The 21708-nt window shown below is 49.9% G+C and overlaps 1 protein-coding gene across 1 annotated transcript; it reads right to left on the bottom strand.

The window, feature by feature from the left end:
- Window positions 1-109: 109 nt before the first annotated feature.
- anpeplb (alanyl (membrane) aminopeptidase-like b) lies at window positions 110-20820 on the bottom strand (the record flags this gene model as incomplete). The annotated part of the gene is made up of 19 exons (XM_083665636.1): window positions 110-340; window positions 1138-1219; window positions 1908-2048; window positions 2369-2536; window positions 3039-3149; window positions 3659-3747; window positions 3873-4020; window positions 4367-4422; window positions 4619-4752; window positions 7477-7556; window positions 8913-9049; window positions 11719-11784; window positions 12063-12206; window positions 12714-12827; window positions 13075-13229; window positions 13396-13522; window positions 14087-14229; window positions 15390-15532; window positions 20240-20820. 19 exons carry the CDS (start codon window positions 20818-20820, stop codon window positions 110-112), a joined length of 2850 nt encoding a protein of 949 aa, XP_083521762.1.
- Between the last annotated feature and the right edge of the window lie 888 nt (window positions 20821-21708).

The raw sequence follows: 21708 nt of genomic DNA, 5'->3' as shown, positions 1-21708 counted from the left end.
TTGATTATATGAAAGCTGTTCTGTGATGTCACCATCACAACTGCGTCCAATCATCTCGGTGGTTGCTGGCCCTCGTCCAATCATCTCGGTGGTTGCTGTGGCGTGGAAATCAAGGCTGTTTGTTCTCGGTTTTAAACCAGTCCAGGACTGTCTTTTGGTTGTCTTGCACCCAGCGGCTGTTGGCCTGGGTCCTCTCGATGGCCTGCTCCACTGCCAGGCTGGCCGACCCCAGACCCCCCTCACCCCGCAGGCCTCCCTCACCCCCCTCACCCGGCATGCCTCCCTCACCCCCCTCACCACCCTCACCCCCCTCACCATGCTGCCTCTGGAACTCCTGCAGCTGAGAGAGGAGGGAGAGGTTAGGACGGAGAGAGGTTAAGGCGGGGAGAGGTTAGGACGGGGAGAGGTTAGGACGGGGAGAGGTTAAGGCGGGGAGAGGTTAAGGCGGGGAGAGGTTAGGACGGGGAGAGGTTAGGGCAGGGAGAGGTTAGGACGGGGAGAGGTTAGGGCAGGGAGAGGTTAGGACGGGGAGAGGTTAGGACGGGGAGAGTTTAGGGCAGGGTAGAGTCAAAACCACAGGCCACCAAATGAGTATCACAGGGTTAGGGTCATCACACACCTCAACACACAACTAACACACACCTTAACACACAACTAACACACACCATAACACACACCTGACACAACTAACACACACCTGACACACTTCTAACACACACACTTTAACACAAACCTTAACACACACCTAACACACACCTTAACACAACTAACACACACCTAACACACACCTTAACACAACTAACACACCTCACCCTAACCCTCTGAAACTTCTGCAGCCATAACCAGGGTGACAGTTAGGGTGGGAGGTCACACCAGGGTGACAGTTAGGGTGGGAGGTCACACCAGGGTGACAGTTAGGGTGGGAGGTCACACCAGGGTGACAGTTAGGGTGGGAGGTCACACCAGGGTGACAGTTAGGGTGGGAGGTCACACCAGGGTGACAGTTAGGGTGGGAGGTCACACCAGGGTCAGAGTTTCGACAGGGAGACTATGGTTGTTGAACTGCTATCGTCATGGAGACAGGGAGACTATGGTTGTTGACCTGCTATCGTCATGGAGACAGGGAGACAAACTCACCTCTTGGAGCTCGAAGTCTGTCGAGAATCTCTGAGTCACTCCGTCAATCAGCTGGCCCAGTGACATGACCCCGCCTCCATACCTGGCACACACACACACACACACACACAAGCACGCACGCGCACACACACACACACACATGCACGCACACACACGTTAGCTCAACAAACAGCCTTGTGTAATATTGCTTTGATTCATCCCCATGGCAACTGTAAACACACAGATGATATTAGTGGAAAACTGATACCTGCTGGTTGCCCATGGTAACCTTTGTACTCACTGAAGATACTGTGGTGCTGACAGCCCAAATATGTGTGTGTGTGTGTGTGTGTGTGTGTGTGTGTGTGTGTGTGTGTGTGTGTGTGTGGGGAGAGGAGCCCCTGTGTGTGTGTGTGTGTGTGTGTGTGTGTGTGTGTGTGTGTGTGTGTGTGGGTGGGTGTGGGTGGGTGTGTAGAGGAGCCCCTGTGTGTGTGTAGAGAGGAGCCCCTGTGTGTGGGTGTGTGTGTGTGGGGGGGGGTGTGGGTGGGTGGGTGTGTCTGTTGGTGTGTGTGGGTGTGTCTGTTGGTATGCGGGTGGGTGGGTGTGGGTGTACCCTGACCCTAACCCTAACCCTAACCATTCTAATAGATTGGGTTACCTTCTCTTGTCTGTTGGTCCATTGGTCTCTGACGATGGTTAGGGTTAGGGTTACGGTTAGGGGTTAGGGTTAGGGTTACGGTTAGGGGTTAGGGTTAGAGTTACAGTTAGGGGTTAAGGTTAGGGTTATCTACCCTTGTCTGATGAGGGTCCATTGGTCTCTGACGAGGTTCCAGGCGAGCGCCTGTCCTGCTACGTTCCCGGCCACGTAGTTGATGGTGGAGATGGCGTCCATTTTCCGTATCTTGTCTGGGTCCAGGCTGTACCGCAGGAATCTGGGAGAGGAAGAGGAAGTTGCAGTGAACTTTGTACAGGAATAATAAAGTTAACTTCATGGGCGGGACTGACAGGGAATATGGGAGATATCTGTGGAAGGGACACTTTCAAATAACCCTCCATACCACATGTATAACATACAGCTTGGGTTAGGGTTAGGTAGGGGATAGGGTATTTAGGGTATATAGGGTTAGGGTATATAGGGGTTAGGGTATTTAGGGTATATAGGGTTAGGGTATATAGGGGTTAGGGTATCTAGGGTATAGGTATTTAGGGTATAGGGTATTTAGGGTATAGGGTATTTAGGGTATATATACACCTGTTGAGCAGCCAGATCTTCTTGGTGCAGGATAGGGCATATCTGAGCCTGTCTCTCTCTGCGGCCAGGCCGGTGGTCTGGAACTGCCCCCAGGCGAACTCCCACTCCTCCTCCCCGCCCACCGCCACGGCCTGACAGTAGATGACAGCGCGCAGGTTGGGGTGGATCCTGGGGGATTACAGCCATGCAGGTTACCGTGTCAGGATGTTACAATGTCACATGATAACAGCCACCGACAGTGACTCATGTCTTCAGATCAGAGCAGAGACCATCTGAGCATATATCAGAGCACATTGGGGCGGCAGGTAGCCTAGAGGTTAGAGGTCAGAGAGGCAGGTCGCTGGTTGGATCCCCCCCCAGGAGGGAGCCGGAGGTGAGCTGGTAACTGGAGGGTCGCTGGCATCATATCTAAGGTGTCTACCACTGCCGTTGTGCCCTTGAGCCCTCGCTGCTCCAGGGGCTGAATATGGCTGCCCTGTGCCCAGAGCCCAGAGATCTGTTCTCCCTTGTGTGTGCATGTGTGTTGTCTCGGAGGGGGTGGGGGGGTGGGGGGGGGGGTGCAGTGCGTGTGTGTTGGGGGGGGGGTGGATGAATGGCTGTGATGTGAGTTAGTATTTGTGTTAGTATGTTGGGTGGGGTGAAGGGGTTAGATGCTTGTTTCCATAGCTACCGGTTGGTTTGGTTTGGCTTCATCCAATCCCTGAAAAGCTGTGTTGCCATGGTTTGGCACTCTGGCATGTCATTGGAGCAGGCCACGGAGATGGCATTGATCTGGTTGGACCTGCGGACCAATAAGAACAGGCAGAACGTGCTGATTGGATAGTCATGTGACATGAGGATGAGGATAGGATGAGGATAAGAATGAGGATGAGGATAGGATGAGGATGAGGATAGGATGAGATGAGGATAGGATGAGGATGAGGATAAGATGAGGATAGGATGAGGATGAGGATGAGATGAGGATGAGGATGAGATGAGGATAGGATGAGGATAGGATGAGGATGAGATGAGGATGAGATGAGGATGAGGATGAGGATGAGATGAGGATGAGGATGAGATGAGGATAGGATGAGGATAGGATGAGGATGAGATGAGGATGAGGATAAGATGAGGATAGGATGAGGATGAGATGAGGATAGGATGAGGATGAGGATAAGATGAGGATGAGGATGAGATGAGATGAGGATAGGATGAGATGAGGATGAGATGAGGATGAGATGAGGATAGGATGAGGATGAGATGAGGATGAGATGAGGATGAGGATAGGATGAGGATGAGGATGATGCTCACTGTGCTGTGTGATCTTCGGGGACGGATGAGTTGATGGTGAGGTTATGGAAGTGTTGATACAAGCTGTCAACCTGCTTCCTGAGGTACGCCTGCAGACACATGAGACAACCCTGTATTACTGGATAGAGAGTGTGTGTGTGTGTGTGTGTGTGTGTGTGTGTGTGTGTGTGTGTGTGTGTGTGTGTGTGTGTGTGTGTGTGTGTGTGTGACTGACCTGCATGGGTCCGTAGACCTCAGAGCGGTCAAACATGAGTCTGAGGTAGTCCATGTTGCGCAGGGCAGCCTGCCAGGGGACCAAGGCCGTGTCGTTGATCAAAAACCTGGTGGTCCGCAGAGCTACTGTTACATTCAGCTGTCTGGCCCTACAGGACACACACACACACACACACACACACACACACAGAGGAGAGATGATATTGATTACCTGGCCAGGTTAAAGGAGGAGGAGGAGGAGGAGGAGGAGGTGATATTGATTACCTGGCCAGGTTAAAGGGGGAGGGGAGGGGAGGGGAGGGGGAGGAGGAGGAGGAGGAGGAGGAGGTGATATTGATTACCTGGCCAGGTTAAAGGGGGAGGGGAGGGGAGGGGAGGGGGAGGAGGAGGAGGAGGAGGAGGAGGTGATATTGATTACCTGGCCAGGTTAAAGGGGGAGGGGAGGGGAGGGGAGGAGGAGGAGGAGGAGGAGGAGGAGGAGGTGATATTGATTACCTGGCCAGGTTAAAGGCATCATCAATAAGCTGTCCTCGGTTGATGAGAGGAATTTCCTGAGAACAAGTCAGAAGAAAATAAACAGAAGACAAAATGGCTTTTTTTCTTGTTTAGTGTTAGGATTCCATTTAGCACAGCTATACTGTACTATAATATACTGTACTATCCTGTACTATAATATACTGTACTATCCTGTACTATCCTGTACTGTCCTGTACTGTCCTGTACTATCCTGTACTGTCCTGTACGTACGTTGATGTCGTCCTCCAGCTGTTGCAGCAGTCTGTCCCAGTTCTCCAGGTTGTAGTTGACTCTGTAAAATCCTATCCAGTTGATGTTGGCTAGAACCCAGCCACCCTCCTTAGACTCCAGATCAGGCTTCTTCTCTGGGGAACACACACACACACACACACACACACACACACACACACACACACACACACACACACACACACACACACACACAACACAAACACACACACACTTGGGTAACCCTAACCCGACCAGTCCATCTATTTGAGCAGGAACAATCAGACAGCTACAGCAGATCTGATACAACACACAACAACATACACACACACACACAACATAATACACACGCACAACATAACACACACAACAACATAATACACACAACAACATAACACACACAACAACATAATACACACAAGAACATAACACACACAACAACATAATACACACAACAACATAACACACAACATACACACACAACAACATAATACACACAACAACATAACACACACAACAACATAATACACACAACAACATAATACACACAAGAACATAACACACACAACAACATAACACACAACATACACACACAACAACATAACACACACAACAACATAACACACACAACAACATAACACACAACATAACACACACAACAACATAATACACACAACAACATAACACACACAACAACATAACACACACAACAACATTGACCTGCGGTGATGACACAGCAGGCAGGGTAACACCCGACCCCTCCCCCATTCTAATCATCTACAACCACTAGGTCCATCTAGGGGGTACGGTACCCCGGGGCTACGTGGGTCCATCTAGGGGGTACGGTACCCCGGGCTACGTGGGTCCATCTAGGGGGTACGGTACCCCGGGGCTACGTGGGTCCATCTAGGGGGTACGGTACCCCGGGGCTACGTGGTCCATCTAGGGGGTACGGTACCCCGGGGCTACGTGGTCCATCTAGGGGGTACGGTACCCCGGGGGTACGTGGGTCCATCTAGGGGGTACGGTACCCCGGGGCTACGTGGTCCATCTAGGGGGTACGGTACCCCGGGGCTACGTGGTCCATCTAGGGGGTACGGTACCCCGGGGCTACGTGGTCCATCTAGGGGGTACGGTACCCCGGGGCTACGTGGTCCATCTAGGGGGTACGGTACCCCGGGGCTACGTGGTCCATCTAGGGGGTACGGTACCCCGGGGCTACGTGGTCCATCTAGGGGGTACGGTACCCCGGGGCTACGTGGTCCATCTAGGCCCTAGATGTCAGCCTCAGTACCAAAAATAAATGCATGCACCCGATCCAACAGAATAATATGATCACAATGTCTAATATGGAAGGGATCATGTTCATAGAATATCAGTTCGGCTACAAAATAACCAACAGGGGGACATGACTGTTAAACAACATATCTACAACATATACACCGTTTAGCACTTCATACATTTTCAGTATAGATGGTCCCAGCGGAAATCCAACACACAACCCAAGTTGTTACCGCCGTGCTCTAGCACTCCTCCTCACCCTGACCTCCTCACCCTGACCTCCTCACCCTGACCTCCTCACCCTGATCTCACCCTGACCTCCTCACCCTGACCTCCTCACCCTGACCTCCTCACCCTGACCTCCTCACCCCGGTCTCCTCACCCTGACCTCCTCACCCCGACCTCCTCACCCCGATCTCCTCACCCTGATCTCACCCTGACCTCCTCACCCTGATCTCCTCACCCCGACCTCCTCACCCCGATCTCCTCACCCTGACCTCCTCACCCTGATCTCACCCTGACCTCCTCACCCCGGTCTCCTCACCCCGATCTCCTCACCCCGACCTCCTCACCCCGATCTCCTCACCCTGACCTCCTCACCCCGATCTCCTCACCCTGATCTCACCCTGACCTCCTCACCCTGATCTCCTCACCCCGACCTCCTCACCCCGACCTCCTCACCCCGACCTCCTCACCCTGATCTCCTCACCCTGACCTCCTCACCCCGACCTCCTCACCCCGATCTCCTCACCCTGATCTCACCCTGACCTCCTCACCCTGATCTCACCCTGACCTCCTCACCCCGGTCTCCTCACCCTGATCTCCTCACCCCGACCTCCTCACCCCGATCTCCTCACCCCGACCTCCTCACCCCGACCTCCTCACCCTGATCTCCTCACCCTGACCTCCTCACCCTGATCTCACCCTGACCTCCTCACCCTGATCTCACCCTGACCTCCTCACCCTGACCTCCTCACCCCAGTCTCCTCACCCTGACCTCCTCACCCCGGTCTCCTCACCCTGACCTCCTCACCCTGATCTCACCCTGACCTCCTCACCCCGGTCTCCTCACCCTGACCTCCTCACCCTGGTCTCCTCACCCTGACCTCCTCACCCTGATCTCACCCTGACCTCCTCACCCTGACCTCCTCACCCCGGTCTCCTCACCCTGACCTCCTCACCCTGGTCTCCTCACCCTGATCTCACCCCGGTCTCCTCACCCTGACCTCCTCACCCTGACCTCCTCACCCTGGTCTCCTCACCCTGACCTCCTCACCCTGATCTCCTCACCCTGACCTCCTCACCCTGACCTCCTCACCCCGGTCTCCTCACCCTGACCTCCTCACCCTGATCTCACCCTGACCTCCTCACCCAGACCTCCTCACCCTTCCACTGACGGCTTTCTGCCACAAAATGCTGCTTCACATTGGTAGTGACGAGATGACTTACAATGTACGTGTTTTGGGGGTCTCGAAAGGCGCTATATAAATGTAATTATTATTATTATTATTATTATTACTTGTACACATAGGGGTCATGGGTCGGGGTCAAGGGTCAGGGTCAGGGGTTGTGTTCCTCACCTGGACCTTTGTCTTCAAGCACCACTAGTTGTGTTTGTGCTCCAGACCTCATCACTCGGATTGGAATATGCCAGATCAGCCTGAGACAGAGAGAACACATTTACACTAGAGTCATTAAAGTCACTCACACACTCACTGACATCATAACAAACATGCACACACATAATCATCCATCTGCTGTTTATATTGCTTACTGCTTATACTGTTCATATTGTTTATACTGTTTATACTGTCCATACTGTATATTTTTTAGTACTTCTATTTTTATTTTATTCTATTTTAAAACTTATTGTATTGTTGCACTACTCTGTGGCACTGTCACTTTTGCATTTCACTGTATACTTGTATACACGTGACAAATAAAGAATCTTGAATCTTGAATCTAACTAACTAACAAACTAACTAACTAACCACTGTAACTAACTAACTAACTAACTAACTAACTAACTAACTAACTAACAAACTAACTAACTAACTAACTAACTAACTAACTAACTAACCACTGTAACTAACTAACTAACTAACTAACAAACTAACTAACCACTGTAACTAACTAACTAACTAACTAACTAACCACTGTAACTAACTAACTAACTAATTAACTAACTAACTAACCACTGTAACTAACTAACTAACTTCCCAATGTACCATCTAACCAACCAACCAACCAACTAACTTCCCAACTACAGTAACTAATTAACTAGTGTGACCTACTGGTAGGGAGATGTCTAACTATCTAACTAACTAACTAACTACCTACCTACCTACCTACCTACCTACCTACCTACCTACCTACCTAACTAACTAACCTCCTAACTAACTAACTACCTAACTAACTAACTAGTTAACTAACTAACTAACTGACTACGTACAGGTAGGTCGAGGTCTGGTTGTAACTAACTAACTAACTAACTAACTAACTAACTACCTAACTAACTAACTACCTAACTAACTAACCGACTAACTAACTAACTAACTAACTAACTAACTACCTAACTAACTAACTGACTAACTAACTGACTAACTAACTAACTGACTAACTGACTAACTAACTAACTAACTAACTAACTAACTAACTGACTAACTGACTAACTAACTAACTAACTAACTAACTGACTAACTAACTGACTAACTAACTAACTGACTACGTACAGGTAGGGCGAGGTCTGGTTGTAACTAACTAACTAACTAACTGACTAACTGACTAACTAACTAACTAACTAACTAACTAACTGACTAACTGACTAACTAACTAACTAACTAGTTAACTAACTAACTAACTGACTACGTACAGGTAGGGCGAGGTCTGGTTGTAACTAACTAACTGACTAACTAACTAACTGACTAACTGACTAACTAACTGACTAACTGACTAACTGACTAACTGACTAACTAACTAACTAACTAGTTAACTAACTAACTAACTGACTACGTACGGGTAGGGCGAGGTCTGGTTGAGTAGGAAGTGCTGCTGAGAGACGTCTCCAGTGGTGGTGTTGATGGTGATGACTGGGTATCCCTTCTGGCTGGTCCACGTCTCCATGAAATCAGCTACATCTACATGATCCACGTCCTGCCAGCCAATCACAGACAAGAGAGGAAATCTCAATGAGACTAGCCGGATAAATACAGGTTTGATTCATTTATTAATTTGTGAAAGGGACACTTCACAGATTTTTTACCTCAAAATCGTAAGTTTCAGGATTTTACCCCAAGTGATGTATTTGGGGGTAATCACATGATTTTTGAAAACTATAAGGAGCTTTAGGGAGAAGTGATGTTAACATTTCTGAATTAGCTACTGCCTGGTTTGTTTACATAGATAAGCACCATGATAACGTCTAGAACGTGTTTAACGTGCATCTTAGCTTGGACGTGCCTCTGTGGCTGGGAGCCGCAAAGCACTATGGGTGTTGTAGTTCGTCATTCTGGCATATTACTTCCTGGTCCGATAAAAGGCTATTTTCTCGCTTATATGCTGGCTTTTAAAAATATGTTTTCTGTCTATTTAGACAACAAAATTAGACTAATAATAACCTGCCGGTGAGCTGAAATGTTTCTTTAAATGGCCGTTCTGTCCTGTCACTAACAAGCACACCATGTGGTCTGTGTTGAGTTACCTTCTGTAAATGTTTCCACAAGTCTTGGTCCTCTGTGTTCCAATACTGGAATGCCTCCAGATAGCTCTGAAACAATCACATGAACAGACAGTTCTCTCATATTATGGTGCCAGGTCTTTCTGGAAACAGGAGAGACCAGAAACATATTCCATTCAATCTTTACTGGCTATATACTGGCTAGATACAGGTTGTTATGGCTACAGGTTGTTATCATCGATAATATCATTGTCTTCATTTGTCCCCATAGGGGGACCCTTTGAAGAACCCTTTTGGGTTCCACGTAGATCCAAAGGGTTCTTCAAAGGGTTACCCTATGGGGACAAATGAAGAACCTTTCAGAACATTTCAGAACCTTTCTAAGCTGTGTAGTGTAGTGTAGTGTAGTCAGTGTAGTGTAGTAGTGTAGTGTAGTAGTGTAGTGTAGTGTCGTCAGTGTAGTGTAGTGTAGTGTAGTGTAGTGTAGTGTAGTGTAGTCAGTGTAGTGTAGTAGTGTAGTGTAGTGTAGTGTCGTCAGTGTAGTGTAGTGTAGTGTAGTGTAGTGTAGAGTAGTGTAGTGTAGTGTAGTCAGTGTAGTGTAGTGTAGTGTAGTGTAGTGTAGTAGTGTAGTGTAGTGTAGTGTAGTGTAGTGTAGTGTAGTGTAGTAGTGTATTGTAGTGTAGTGTAGTGTTGTAGTGTAGTGTAGTGTAGTAGTGTAGTGTAGTAGTGTAGTGTAGTGTAGTGTAGTGTAGTGTAGTGTAGTGTAGTAGTGTAGTGTAGTGTAGTAGTGTAGTGTAGTAGTGTAGTAGTGTTGTAGTGTAGTAGTGTAGTAGTTTAGTGTAGTGTAGTGTAGTAGTGTAGTAGTGTAGTAGTGTAGTGTAGTAGTAGTGTAGTGTAGTAGTGTAGTAGTTTAGTGTAGTGTAGTAGTGTAGTAGTGTAGTAGTGTAGTGTAGTAGTGTTGTAGTGTAGTAGTGTAGTAGTGTAGTGTAGTAGTGTAGTGTAGTAGTGTAGTAGTTTAGTGTAGTGTAGTGTTGTAGTGTAGTGTAGTGTTGTAGTGTAGTAGTGTAGTGTAGTAGTGTAGTGTTGTAGTGTAGTAGTGTAGTGTAGTAGTGTTGTAGTGTAGTAGTGTAGTAGTGTAGTGTAGTAGTGTAGTGTAGTAGTGTAGTAGTGTAGTAGTTTAGTGTAGTGTAGTGTTGTAGTGTAGTGTAGTGTTGTAGTGTAGTAGTGTAGTGTAGTGTTGTAGTGTAGTAGTGTAGTGTAGTAGTTTAGTGTAGTGTAGTAGTGTAGTGTAGTAGTGTAGTAGTGTAGTGTAGTAGTGTAGTAGTGTAGTAGTTTAGTGTCGTGTAGTAGTGTAGTGTAGTAGTGTAGTAGTGTAGTAGTTTAGTGTAGTGTAGTAGTGTAGTGTTGTAGTGTAGTAGTGTAGTAGTTTAGTGTAGTGTAGTAGTGTAGTAGTGTAGTGTAGTAGTGTAGTAGTGTTGTAGTGTAGTGTAGTGTAGTAGTGTAGTGTAGTGTAGTGTAGTAGTGTAGTAGTGTTGTAGTGTAGTGTAGTGTAGTAGTGTAGTGTAGTGTAGTGTAGTAGTGTAGTAGTGTTGTAGTGTAGTGTAGTGTAGTGTAGTAGTGTAGTGTAGTAGTGTAGTGTAGTAGTGTTGTAGTGTAGTGTAGTAGTGTAGTGTAGTAGTGTAGTGTAGTAGTGTAGTGTAGTGTAGTGTAGTAGTGTAGTGTAGTAGTGTAGTGTATTGTAGTAGTGTAGTGTAGTGTAGTAGTGTAGTAGTGTAGTGTAGTGTAGTAGTGTAGTAGTTTAGTGTAGTGTAGTAGTGTTGTAGTGTAGTGTAGTGTAGTAGTGTAGTAGTGTAGTAGTTTAGTGTAGTAGTGTAGTGTAGTAGTGTAGTAGTGTAGTAGTTTAGTGTAGTGTAGTAGTGTTGTAGTGTAGTGTAGTGTAGTAGTGTAGTAGTTTAGTGTAGTGTAGTGTAGTAGTGTAGTAGTTTAGTGTAGTGTAGTAGTGTAGTGTTGTAGTGTAGTAGTGTAGTGTTGTAGTGTAGTGTAGTAGTGTAGTAGTTTAGTGTAGTGTAGTAGTGTAGTGTTGTAGTGTAGTAGTGTAGTAGTGTAGTAGTGTAGTGTTCTGTGGTCCAGTGGTCAGTGTTCTAACCTTTAGCCCCGCCTCAAACGAGGTGTCCGACAGGTAATCAGCCAGCATCCTCAGAACAGCGGTGCCCTGAAAAACAAACAAACACGTGTCATCAGTTACTGTGTGGCTGTGACATCATCAGTTACTGTGTGGCTGTGACATCATCAGTTAGCATCTGGCTGTGACATCATCAGTTACTGTGTGGCTGTGACATCATCAGTTACTGTGTGGCTGTGACATCATCAGGTAGCATCTGGCTGTGACATCATCAGTTAGCATCTGGCTGTGACATCATCAGGTAGTGTGTGGCTGTGACATCATCAGGTAGTGTGTGGCTGTGATGTGATATCCTGGTCTGACTCTACCTTGCTGTAGGAGATGACATCAAACATCTCCGTGATGTGGCTGGGCGTCTGGACCAGGTCCTGCGGGGAGCTCAGAGGGTGGGAGGAGACCAGAGAGTCCAGCTGCAGCGCTGGTTGGACCTCATTCAGAACCACCAGGTCTTTCTGGAAACAAGGAGAGACCAGAAACATCTTCTGTTCAACCTGGTTGTTATGGCTACAGGTTGTTATGGCTACAGGTTGTCATGGCTACAGGCTGTTGTTACGGGGACCTAAAATGTTCCTGGTGGACTCCAGGTGTTCCACCACCAGGTAGGAGAAGTATGTGGGGTCAAGGTAAAGGTTAGGGTTAGGGTCAGTGTGAGGGTTAGGTCAGGGTTAGGGTCAGGGTCAGTGTGAGGGTTAGGTCAGGGTTAGGGTCAGGGTCAGTGTGAGGGTTAGGGTCAGGGTCAGGGTCAGTGTGAGGGTTAGGTCAGGGTTAGGGTCAGGGTCAGTGTGAGGGTTAGGATTAGGGTTAGGTTAGGGTCAGGGTCAGGGTTAGGGTTATGGTCAGGGGGATCTACCATGATAGGGTCAGGTTCAGGGTTAGGGTCAGGGTTAGGGTTAGGGTCAGGGTTAGGGTCAGGGTCAGGGTTAGGGTCAGGGTCAGGTTAGGGTCAGGGTCAGGGTTACCATGTTCCAGTTGGGCTGCAGGGCGTCCACGGCCAGGTAGGAAAGGTAGGTGGCGAAGGCTTCGTTGAGCCACAGGCTACTCCACCACGACATCGTCACCAGGTTCCCAAACCACTGGAATCATCAACCAACCATCACATCAACCAACCAACCAACCAACCATAACATCAACCAACCAATCAACCAATAATCACATCATCAACCAACCAACACATCATCAACCAATCAACTAACCAATTAACCAACCAATCAATCAACCAATCATCAAAAGTGTGTGTGTGTGTGTTTGACTGGTGTGTGTGTGTGTGTGTGGGAAGCAGCTTTCTCCATGTTGTGATGACAGCTGATGATGTGGTCGTACCTGGTGTGCCAGCTCGTGTGCGATCACCGTGGCGATGTGTTCCTTGTCAAAGGTGGAGGACACGCCCTCCTCATACAGCAGACTGGCCTCGCGGTACGACATCAGACCCCAGCTCTCCACGGCCCTGGGGCTGAGGTCTGGCACCGCAATCTGGTCTGGAGGACACACACACACACACACACACACACACACACACACACACACACACACACACACACACACACACACACACACACACACACACACACACAGTGTAACACTAATCCTACAGTAGGTTATTGGTATTAAAAGGATAAGTCATGTTCCTATGATACTACATACCTATCTTATTCAAAGGATACTTCAAGGGTTCTCCAAAGTAATTCTCATAGAAGTCCAGCATCTCTCCAGTGATTCTGGCTGCATAGTCTGCATGGCCGGCGGTTACGGCCTCCTCTCGGGCATACGTCTACAACAGGAAGATACACAACATGTCCTTAACCAGCAAAACAAATCAAATCAAATCAAAGTGTATTTGTCATAAACATCCAGCCGTAGACAGTGGAATGAAATGCTTTGGTCAGCTAGCTCCTTAACAACACAACAATAAGTCATAATACAACAATAAGATAAGGTAGATAATAATAATAATAATAATAATAATAATTATTATTATTATTATTATTATAATAAGGTAAGGTAGAGGTAGCAGTAATAATAATAATAATAATAAGGTAAGGTAGAGGTAATGCAGAATGCATTTAACAAACCAAAACAAGAGAGTTTGGATGCTAAAGATAAAGACAGGTGTGAAACAGTCGCACCGCAATTCAAGTTGCTCCGACCGAGTCTCCAACTATGGAAAAGCTAGGACGGTGCAGGTGGTGGGGGTGGTTGAACTTGAGGAGTGAGTTTACCATCTCAACTCAGTTCCACCTGTTCTACCTCTAGTATGATTCAGTCCTCAGCCATTCAGACATCTGTAATGGGAGCCCTCAGTAAACTGGCCAGGAGTTGGATTCTGTATACATACCGTGATTTCTACTTTCTCATAAGTGGACCTCTTGAATGAAAAGTCAGCCACGGTGAAGGCCAGGAGGTAGGTGGACATCTTCTCTGTCTTCTGGAACTTTGTGGCCACCCAATTCTCTCCGTCGATCTCCACAGTGTTTGAGTCTGAATGATGAGAACAATACTGTCAGACTTCTGATCACTGACCTAGAAGCCCTGGATCTACCTGGAGCTACCTGTATCTACCTGGATCTACCTGGATCTACCTGTATCTACCTGGATCTACCTGGATCTACCTGGATCTACCTGGATCTACCAGGATCTACCTGGATCTACCTGGATCTACCTGGATCTACCTGGATCTACCTGTATCTACCTGTATCTACCTGGATCTACCTGGATCTACCTGGAGCTACCTGGATCTACCTGGATCTACCTGGATCTACCTGGAGCTACCTGGATCTACCTGGATCTACCTGGATCTACCAGGATCTACCTGGATCTACCTGGATCTACCTGGATCTACCTGTATCTACCTGGATCTACCTGGAGCTACCTGGATCTACCTGGATCTACCTGGATCTACCTGGAGCTACCTGGATCTACCTGGATCTACCTGGATCTACCTGGAGCTACCTGGATCTACCTGGATCTACCTGGATCTACCTGGGTCTACCTGGATCTACCTGTATCTACCTGGATCTACCTGGATCTACCTGGATCTACCTGGATCTACCTGGAGCTACCTGGATCTACCTGGATCTACCTGGATCTACCTGGGTCTACCTGGATCTACCTGGATCTACCTGGATCTACCTGAATCTACCTGGATCTACCTGGATCTACCTGGGTCTACCTGGATCTACCTGGATCTACCTGGATCTACCTGGATCTACCTGGAGCTACCTGGATCTACCTGGATCTACCTGGATCTACCTGGAGCTACCTGGATCTACCTGGATCTAGATCTGTAAGGCCTGACAGACAGACAGACAGGCAGAGAGGCAGGCAGACAGACAGACAGACAATCAATCTATAAACCCTGTATCTACCTGTATCTAGATCTGTAAGGCCTGACAGACAGGGTGTATAGTGTATATAGTTAGTGTGTAGGGTGTCGGGTGTCGGGTGTGGGGTGTAGGGTGTAGGGTGTGGGGTGTGGGGTGTGGGGTGTAGGGTGTAGGGTGTAGGGTGTAGAGTGTAGGGTGTGGGGTGTAGGGTGTGGGGTGTAGGGTGTAGTGTGTAGGGTGTCGGGTGTAGGGTGTAGGGTGTGGGGTGTAGGGTGTAGGGTGTGGTGTGTAGGGTGTAGGGTGTAGGGTGTATACCGAGGCGTCTCCCGTTGGCGAGCGCCGTGGTCCCGGGGCGATGGAGGATCGTGACGCTGAACTCTGCCTTCATGGCTGGCTCATCGAAGCACGGGAACACCCTCCTGGCATCAGTCGCCTTTAGCTGGCTGGTGGCCAAGAATCTACAGGAACATTACTACAACGTTATTACAATGTTACTACAACATTATTACAATGTTATTACAATGTTACTACAGCGTTACTACAACATTATTACAATGTTACTACAGCGTTACTACAACATTATTACAATGTTATTACAATGTTACTACAACGTAGAGTAACTATAACATCCATGTAAAAAAGTCCATTTTTATGACTTCAGTATTTTACACCGTGCCACCTTCTGTTTATTTAACCTTTATTTCTACAGAAACCCACTGAGACCAAGGCCTCTTCTGTAGGGCCTCCCTGTCCACAAGATCTCTCCAATCACACAACAACACAGTTCAATTCACCAAAGAGCTCCTCATTCAACACCCTAAACTACCCGAGCAGCACAACAACCAACTCCTCATTCAACACCCTAAACTACCCGAGCAGCACAACAACCAACTCCTCATTCAACACCCTAAACTACCCGAGCAGCACAACAACCAACTCCTCATTCAACACCCTAAACTACCCGAGCAGGACAACAACCAACTCCTCATTCAACACCCTAAACTACCCGAGCAGCACAACAACCAACTCAAATGGTTTTTGTAGATTGATCCAGCAGTGAGGTTCACCAGGAGGGAGGGAGGTAAGGAGGGGGGAGAGAGGTAAGGAGGGGGGGAGAGGTAAGGAGGGAGGGAGGTAAGGAGGGAGGGAGAGAGGTAAGGAGGGAGGGAGAGAGGTAAGGAGGAGGGAGAGAGGTAAGGAGGGGGGAGAGAGGTAAGGAGGAGGGAGAGAGGTAAGGAGGGGGGAGAGAGGTAAGGAGGGAGGGAGGTAAGGAGGGAGGGAGAGAGGTAAGGAGGGAGGGAGGTAAGGAGGGAGGGAGAGAGGTAAGGAGGGAGGGAGGTAAGGAGGGAGGGAGAGAGGTAAGGAGGGAGGGAGAGAGGTAAGGAGGGGGGAGAGAGGTAAGGAGGAGGGAGAGAGGTAAGGAGGGGGGAGAGAGGTAAGGAGGGAGGGAGGTAAGGAGGGAGGGAGGGAGGTAAGGAGGGAGGGAGAGAGGTAAGGAGGGGGGAGAGAGGTAAGGAGGGGGGAGAGAGGTAAGGAGGGAGGGAGGTAAGGAGGGGGGAGAGAGGTAAGGAGGGGGGAGAGGTAAGGAGGGGGAGAGAGGTAAGGAGGGAGGGAGAGAGGTAAGGAGGAGGGAGAGAGGTAAGGAGGGAGGGAGAGAGGTAAGGAGGGGGGAGAGAAGTAAGGAGGGGGGAGAGAGGTAAGGAGGAGGGAGAGAGGTAAGGAGGGAGGGAGAGAGGTAAGGAGGGGGGAGAGAGGTAAGGAGGGGGGAGAGAGGTAAGGAGGAGGGAGAGAGGTAAGGAGGGAGGGAGGTAAGGAGGGAGGGAGAGAGGTAAGGAGGGGGGAGAGAGGTAAGGAGGGGGGAGAGAGGTAAGGAGGGAGGGAGGTAAGGAGGGGGGAGAGAGGTAAGGAGGAGGGAGAGAGGTAAGGAGGGAGGGAGGTAAGGAGGGAGGGAGAGAGGTAAGGAGGGGGGAGAGAGGTAAGGAGGAGGGAGAGAGGTAAGGAGGGAGAGAGGTATGGAGGGAGAGAGGTATGGAGGGGGGAGAGAGGTAAGGAGGGAGGGAGAGAGGTAAGGAGGGAGAGAGGTATGGAGGGGGGAGAGAGGTAAGGAGGGAGGGAGAGAGGTAAGGAGGGGGGAGAGAGGTAAGGAGGAGGGAGAGAGGTAAGGAGGGAGGGAGAGAGGTAAGGAGGGAGGGAGGTAAGGAGGGAGGGAGAGAGGTAAGGAGGGGGGAGAGAGGTAAGGAGGGGGGAGAGAGGTAAGGAGGGAGGGAGGTAAGGAGGGGGGAGAGAGGTAAGGAGGGGGGAGAGAGGTAAGGAGGGGGGAGAGGTAAGGAGGGGGGAGAGAGGTAAGGAGGGGGAGAGAGGTATGGAGGGGGGAGAGAGGTAAGGAGGGAGGGAGGTAAGGAGGGGGGAGAGAGGTAAGGAGGGGGGAGAGGTAAGGAGGGGGAGAGAGGTAAGGAGGGGGAGAGAGGTAAGGAGGGGGAGAGAGGTAAGGAGGGGGAGAGAGGTAAGGAGGGAGGGAGAGAGGTAAGGAGGGGGAGAGAGGTAAGGAGGGAGGGAGAGAGGTAAGGAGGGAGGGAGAGAGGTAAGGAGGGGGGAGAGAGGTAAGGAGGAGGGAGAGGTAAGGAGGAGGGAGAGAGGTAAGGAGGAGGGAGAGAGGTAAGGAGGGAGGGAGAGGTAAGGAGGAGGGAGAGAGGTAAGGAGGGGGGAGAGAGGTAAGGAGGGAGGGAGGTAAGGAGGGGGAGAGAGGTAAGGAGGGGGAGAGAGGTAAGGAGGAGGGAGAGAGGTAAGGAGGGGGGAGAGGTAAGGAGGGGGGAGAGAGGTATGGAGGAGGGAGAGAGGTAAGGAGGGGGGAGAGGTAAGGAGGGAGGGAGAGAGGTAAGGAGGAGGGAGAGAGGTAAGGAGGGGGGAGAGAGGTAAGGAGGGAGGGAGGTAAGGAGGGGGAGAGAGGTAAGGAGGGGGAGAGAGGTAAGGAGGAGGGAGAGAGGTAAGGAGGGGGGAGAGGTAAGGAGGGGGGAGAGAGGTATGGAGGAGGGAGAGAGGTAAGGAGGGAGGGAGAGAGGTAAGGAGGAGGGAGAGAGGTAAGGAGGGGGGAGAGAGGTAAGGAGGGAGGGAGGTAAGGAGGGGGAGAGAGGTAAGGAGGGGGAGAGAGGTAAGGAGGAGGGAGAGAGGTAAGGAGGGGGGAGAGGTAAGGAGGGGGGAGAGAGGTATGGAGGAGGGAGAGAGGTAAGGAGGGGGGAGAGGTAAGGAGGGAGGGAGAGAGGTAAGGAGGAGGGAGAGAGGTAAGGAGGGAGGGAGGTAAGGAGGGGGAGAGAGGTAAGGAGGGAGGGAGAGAGGTAAGGAGGAGGGAGAGAGGTAAGGAGGAGGGAGAGAGGTAAGGAGGGGGGAGAGAGGTAAGGAGGGGGGAGAGAGGTAAGGAGGAGGGAGAGAGGTAAGGAGGGAGGGAGGTAAGGAGGGGGGAGAGGTAAGGAGGGAGGGAGAGAGGTAAGGAGGAGGGAGAGAGGTAAGGAGGAGGGAGAGAGGTAAGGAGGGGGGAGAGAGGTAAGGAGGAGGGAGAGAGGTAAGGAGGGAGGGAGAGAGGTAAGGAGGGGGGGAGAGAGGTAAGGAGGGAGGGAGAGAGGTAAGGAGGGAGGGAGAGAGGTAAGGAGGGGGGGAGAGAGGTAAGGAGGGAGGGAGAGAGGTAAGGAGGGAGGGAGAGAGGTAAGGAGGAGGGAGAGAGGTAAGGAGGGAGGGAGAGAGGTATGGAGGAGGGAGAGAGGTAAGGAGGGAGGGAGAGAGGTATGGAGGGGGGAGGGAGGTAAGGAGGGGGGAGAGAGGTAAGGAGGGGGGAGGGAGGTAAGGAGGGAGGAGAGAGGTAAGGAGGGAGGGAGAGAGGTAAGGAGGGGGGAGAGAGGTAAGGAGGGGGGGAGGTAAGGAGGGAGGGAGGTAAGGAGGGGGGAGAGAGGTAAGGAGGGGGAGAGAGGTAAGGAGGGGGAGAGAGGTAAGGAGGGGGAGACAGCTGCAGCAGTTCGGTTCACCATAACTAAAAGCGGATTTAACCAATTCAGTGGAGACCAGAGAAACCTCAGGAGTTAACCAACTCTGAGAACCAGTTTGGTAACTTCTGTTCTTAAATTTCAATAACGAGGTTTTGTAAGCCGGGAGTTGATGCAGTGGAGCTTTACACCCTACACACCCTAACCCTAACCCCACCCCTACGTAATGAAGAGATCTACTTTAACGAGGTCCAGCCAACCTTCTGATAAAGGATGCAATGATGAGTATTAAAACCATCACCTGTGGTAAAGCGAAGGGCGCTATGGTAGACGGCATCCACAGGTTTAAGAGTTGTGGCTGCTGCACTTTGGTAGATGACATCACCAGAATCAAGCACTGGTATAAAGGCTGATTACAATCTGCTTCCTGTTGTTCAGGGAAAGGCAAGCTCTATTCCTAGAAAAGACGGCCACCTTTAATCTTAGCTTCATAACAAGCTCCTCCATATCCTTTCTGAACGTCAAGTCTTTGTCAAACCAAATGCCCAGGTATTTATACTCGGGACACGCTCAATGGGGGCACCACCCAAAGAACATAATCAATAAATCAGATACATTTTTCTGTGATTTGGTAAATAACATATACTTAGTTTTTCTAGCATTAAGTACCAATTTCAGCCCAACAAAAGCTCTCTGTGGGACAGTGAATGCAGACTGTAGCTCAGAAGGAGCCTGGTCAATCATGGGGGGTCATAAACAAGACTGTCATCAGCATATAGATGCAGGTTACAATAATTTACAGATAATCCAATATTGTTAATTGTATTTACTGTAGTATAAACTGTAACCAGAGGGTTAGGGAGTGAGTGTGAGTGTGTGTGTGTGTGTGTGTGTGTCCCTCATATCATCAATTACCTCTCTGCCCCCACTCCCCAGCTCAACCCCACTCCCTCCACCCACATATTGACCTTTACCGCTCTGCCCCCACCCCCCCATATTAAATACTACCTGTGTGTGTGTGTGTGTGTGTGTGTGTGTGTGTGTTTGCGTATTAACCCTTACCTCCTTGTGTCCTCTTCCTCTCCTTCCCCATCTCCTTCCCCCTCTCCCCCCTCCTCTCCTTCCCCCTCTCCCCCCTCCTCTCCTTCCCCCTCTCCCCCCTCCTCTCCCTCTCTGTATCTGCTGATGTAGAACCCGGCCAGATCGTCCCTCATTCTCCCAGAGAACTCTGTGTAGAAGCTGTAGGTCTGTCCCTCCTCCAGAACCCAGCCCAGTTGGACCTCCAGGAAGTCGCTGGGGTAGCTGTGGTGCTGGACCCCAGAGATGTGGACCTCCGTCTGGTTCCCATCACTCACCGTCCACCCCCGCAGGTTCAGCTCCCGGCAGTGGAGGAAGATGGTCTTGGTGTTCTCCACGCAGCGGAAGGTGATGGTGACGTTCCCGGTGAAGTGGAGCAGCTGCGGCTGGGTGATGATGATGGAGTCGTTGGTGGTGGTGTTGGTGTAGTTGACGGGGGGGGGGAGCTGGGTGTAGAGGAATGGCTGGAGGAAGATGGTGTAGTCCAGTGGGATCAAGTTCCCTGGTAGCCTCATGTCCGGGGGGGGTCCGGTGGGGTACGGTATCGTGGCGTTGGGGGTGGGGGGACGGGTCGGGTTGAGGATGTCGATCTGAGTCTGGTACACGATCGCCATGGTGATGATCCCGCCTACTGATGCCGCGGTCAGCCCTACGGTGGTGATGGCCAGAGCCTTGGACAGGAACACGCCTTTAGCCATGGCGAACCCTAACCCTAACACCGTCCGCCAATCAAACTCTCTCCTGGTCTCCTGACCTCCTGTCCAACTCTCTCCTGGTCTCCTGTCCTCCTGTCCAACTCTCTCCTGGTCTCCTGTCCTCCTGTCCAACTCTCTCCTGGTCTCCTGTCCTCCTGTCCAACTCTCTCCTGGTCTCCTGGTCTCCTGTCCTCTTCTGACAGCTCAATCTCTGTACTGAACTTCAGACTGAGGTTGAGTTTGCGTGCGGCTGGATCTCTCTGTGACCATAACCATAAACCCAGACACTCCTCAGGGCCGTTTTAACAGTTCTGGCTCCCAGATTAATCATTAACTAGCTTTGGTTACACAGAGGAGCAGGAAAAAGGGCGAGGTTCACCCAGACGTAATCAACTGTTTACTGGATACAGTAAAGTTGGAGCTTCACACACACACACACACACACGCTCCTGATTGTGTGTGTGAAGCTCCAACTTTACTGTGTGTGTGTGTGTGTGTGTGTTGGTGTGAGGAATGTGTGCTGTGTGCTGTGTGTGTGTGTGTGTGTGTGTGTGTTTCCTTCAATGACAATAAAAACATAAACAGTCATATCTTCTTGTTGTTTACTCTCTGATAAAGGTTAGTCATAGAACACTCATCATATTCACTACTTCCTGATTGGTGGAGGGCCTTAGTCAACTACTTCCTGGTTGGAGGGTGTGGTGGAAGTCTAGGATTTACCACTCTGTACTTTAGCTCTTCGGAGGTAAGAATCAAGAAACAAGTCCTGAGTCGCCACAATATCTGAGTCCGGTATTTATTGCTTGCAAACAAGAGACAAGAGCGTAACAGCAGCCCAGCGTAGAACCGGGGTTCGTTCAGCACAAGTCTAAAGAGACAATGATCAGGTTC

Source organism: Argentina silus (assembly GCF_951799395.1).
Source record: "Argentina silus genome assembly, chromosome: 3".
Lineage (NCBI taxonomy): Eukaryota > Metazoa > Chordata > Actinopteri > Argentiniformes > Argentinidae > Argentina > Argentina silus.
Note: the sequence above shows the minus strand (reverse complement) of the source record. Positions and strands in the feature narration are given on the sequence as shown.